This window comes from Bos mutus, chromosome 10 (assembly GCF_027580195.1).
Source record: "Bos mutus isolate GX-2022 chromosome 10, NWIPB_WYAK_1.1, whole genome shotgun sequence".
Taxonomy (NCBI): domain Eukaryota; kingdom Metazoa; phylum Chordata; class Mammalia; order Artiodactyla; family Bovidae; genus Bos; species Bos mutus.
Genome location: NC_091626.1, coordinates 21517205 through 21520071, shown reverse-complemented (window position 1 = coordinate 21520071; position 2867 = coordinate 21517205). Strand labels below are relative to the sequence as shown.

Below are 2867 nucleotides of genomic sequence, written 5' to 3'. Positions count from 1 at the left end.
TGTTGAAACTCAGGTGCACACACACAGAGTCTCTAAATGAAATGTCTGTGTAACAAGTTCTAGAGTAAATTTTCCATCAGTGTTTTTGATAAAGGTCTGTGATCAATGGATACAGGATTTGTAGAGAAAATATTTTACTTTATTAGAGAGACCACTTAAAACATTTGGACAAATATAGGAAAAGACATCATCTGATCAAGAAGAAATAAAGGGACACACACTTCCTAACATAAATAAGAAAAACAGAAAAAGAATTGATAAAGGCAAAACTTTCCCCAAAGAATACCAGACAATTGAATCAAAGTATGTGACTTGATGCTAACTGAGTGTGAGGACCTGGACAACCAGCCTGATGAGGGAGGAAAAGGGACCTGCAAGTTGAAGAAATAAAGGATTCCTTCAGCTCAAAATCCCTCTTTCCTTTCAGTTCCAAGTGTCCTCAGATCCCCAGAACATCACGACTCTTGATGCAGCACACCGCTGATTGGGCATTCCCAGCAGAGGCCAGAGGAGCCACGGGGAACCACACCACTGTCACCGAGTTCATCCTGCTGGGGCTCTCAGAGGCCTGTGAGCTGCAGATGCTCCTCTTCCTGGGGCTCCTCCTGACCTACCTGCTCACTCTACTGGGGAACCTCCTCATCGTGGTCTTCACCCTCATGGACAGGCGCCTCCACACCCCCATGTACTACTTCCTCCGCAACTTTGCCGTCCTAGAGATCTGGTTCACCTCGGTCATCTTCCCCAAGATGCTGACCAACATCCTGACTGGAAACAGGACCATCTCCCTGGAAGGCTGTTTCCTACAGTGTTTCCTCTATTTCTTCCTGGGCACCACAGAGTTCTTCCTACTGGCAGTGATGTCCTTTGACAGGTATGTGGCCATATGTAACCCCTTGCGTTATGTCACCATCATGAGCAAAAGGGTCTGTGTCCAGCTAGTTCTTTCTTCATGGATCACAGGGTTCCTTCTCAACATCATTCCAGGTTTCCTCACAATTCAGCAGCCCTTCTGTGGTCCCAATATCATTGATCATTTCTTCTGTGACAGCTTTCCACTCCTGGAACTCATATGTGCAGACACAAGTCTGATCGAGCTTCTGGGTTTCATCCTGGCCAACGTCAGCCTCCTGGGCACTCTGTCTGTGACGGCTACCTGCTATGGTCACATTCTCCACACCATCCTGCACATCCCCTCAGCCAAGGAGAGGCAGAAAGCCTTCTCAACCTGTTCCTCCCACATCACTGTTGTCTCTCTCTTCTATGGCAGCTGCATCTTCATGTATGTCCGGTCGGGCAAGGGAGGCCAGGGGGAGGACAGGAACAAGGTGGTGGCCTTGCTCAACACCGTGGTGACCCCAGTGCTCAATCCCTTCATCTACACCCTCAGGAACAAACAGGTGAAGCAGGTGTTTAGGGAGCAGGTGAACAAGCTCTTCTAATAAACCTGTGGATCCAAGAGGCTGCACATAAGATCCCCAGTCAAGCTAAGGGAACGTCAGGCCTCTGCAACAGATGGAGGCTTTCTCATCCACAAAAAGCTTGATGACATGTTTCTGGGGTGCCAGTCACTGTGAAACTCAGCATCAACTCATAAGCTCTGTGGCCCCTCAAGGCAATTTTAGTAATTATCATATTTGTATATTTTGCTTCATTCCATCTATATGCCTGGCTTTCCAGCAGAATACAAATTCTTTGATGAGAGGTACTGGCTCTGTAATTCACCATAAGCCTCAAAAACCAATCTGTTGTGATAGACCATATAAATACTCAGAAAGTACTTTCAGATTGATTTTGTGTTTCTGTTTCTCCAACAACTTCAAGGGAGAGGAGAACACTGTTAACACTGTCCTCATCTTGTCACAGTAATATATCCATAAGAATTCAAAAAATAAGGTTAGTTGTTTATTATCCTGCATATAAGCTAATACTAAACTCTTTGTTTAGTATTAAAATTCATAGATATTCATCATTCCTATTCCAAGTAACCTGGTTGGTTACTTCCCTGAGCCCCTGTTTTCTCAACTGTAAAATCAGGATCCGTTTCAAAGCATTATGATAAAAGTCAAATGAGATACTCTATGCAAGAATCTTAAATAGTGACTGGCACATAACAAGTCTCACTAAATGTCAGTTTCTTTCATTTGTATCTCATCCTACCTTCCCTCTCTTCCTTTTAAATTTCACACTTGTTAAGAAAACTTTTCTGTTTGCTAATACTATATATTTTATATTCAGAATATCCTATTTATCTTATACAAACTTAAATACAGTATTAAACCTATTGAAATTTGTTACTAAGATATTCATTATTTTCATGAAAAAGAAAATTAAGTCATATTGGTAAATAATCAAATATTAACTAAATAATGAGATCAATTCACATGTTAACTTATCCCAAAATAATTATTACATGAATGCCATGTCCAAGGAAATGTTCAGTGGATAACACTTAATTTATGCTTTCAAAGAATTTGAAATCTAATAAGGAAGATAGAAATGACAAAATAACTATATTTTAGGGTATAAAATGATCTTTATAAGAAAATACCATGGGTAACTCTTCAGTAACAAATAGGAAAACCTAGAGAAAATGGACAAATCCCTAGAGAATGAGAATTTTCAAAAATGTAAAAAGAAATAGAAAACTTAACTGGCCCAATTACCATAGAAAGATGTCAAGAAAGGATTATATAGCTACTATGAATTAAAACCTATGTTTTCAATAACAAAAACAGCTCTTCTACAACTGGCTAATAAGTACATGAAAAGATGTGCAGCATCACCAAACATTCAGTATAGTTCAGTTGCTCAGTTGTGTCTGACTCTTTATGACCCCATGAATCACAGCATGCCAGGCCTCCCTG

The 2867-nt window shown here is 40.7% G+C and overlaps 1 protein-coding gene across 1 annotated transcript; it reads left to right on the top strand.

Annotated features, from left to right (window-relative positions):
- Positions 1-386: 386 nt before the first annotated feature.
- On the top strand, positions 387-1442 carry LOC102277850 (olfactory receptor 6E1). Its single transcript, XM_070378488.1, has one exon. It carries the CDS (start codon positions 468-470, stop codon positions 1440-1442), a length of 975 nt encoding a protein of 324 aa, XP_070234589.1. The 5' UTR covers positions 387-467.
- Positions 1443-2867: the final 1425 nt, after the last annotated feature.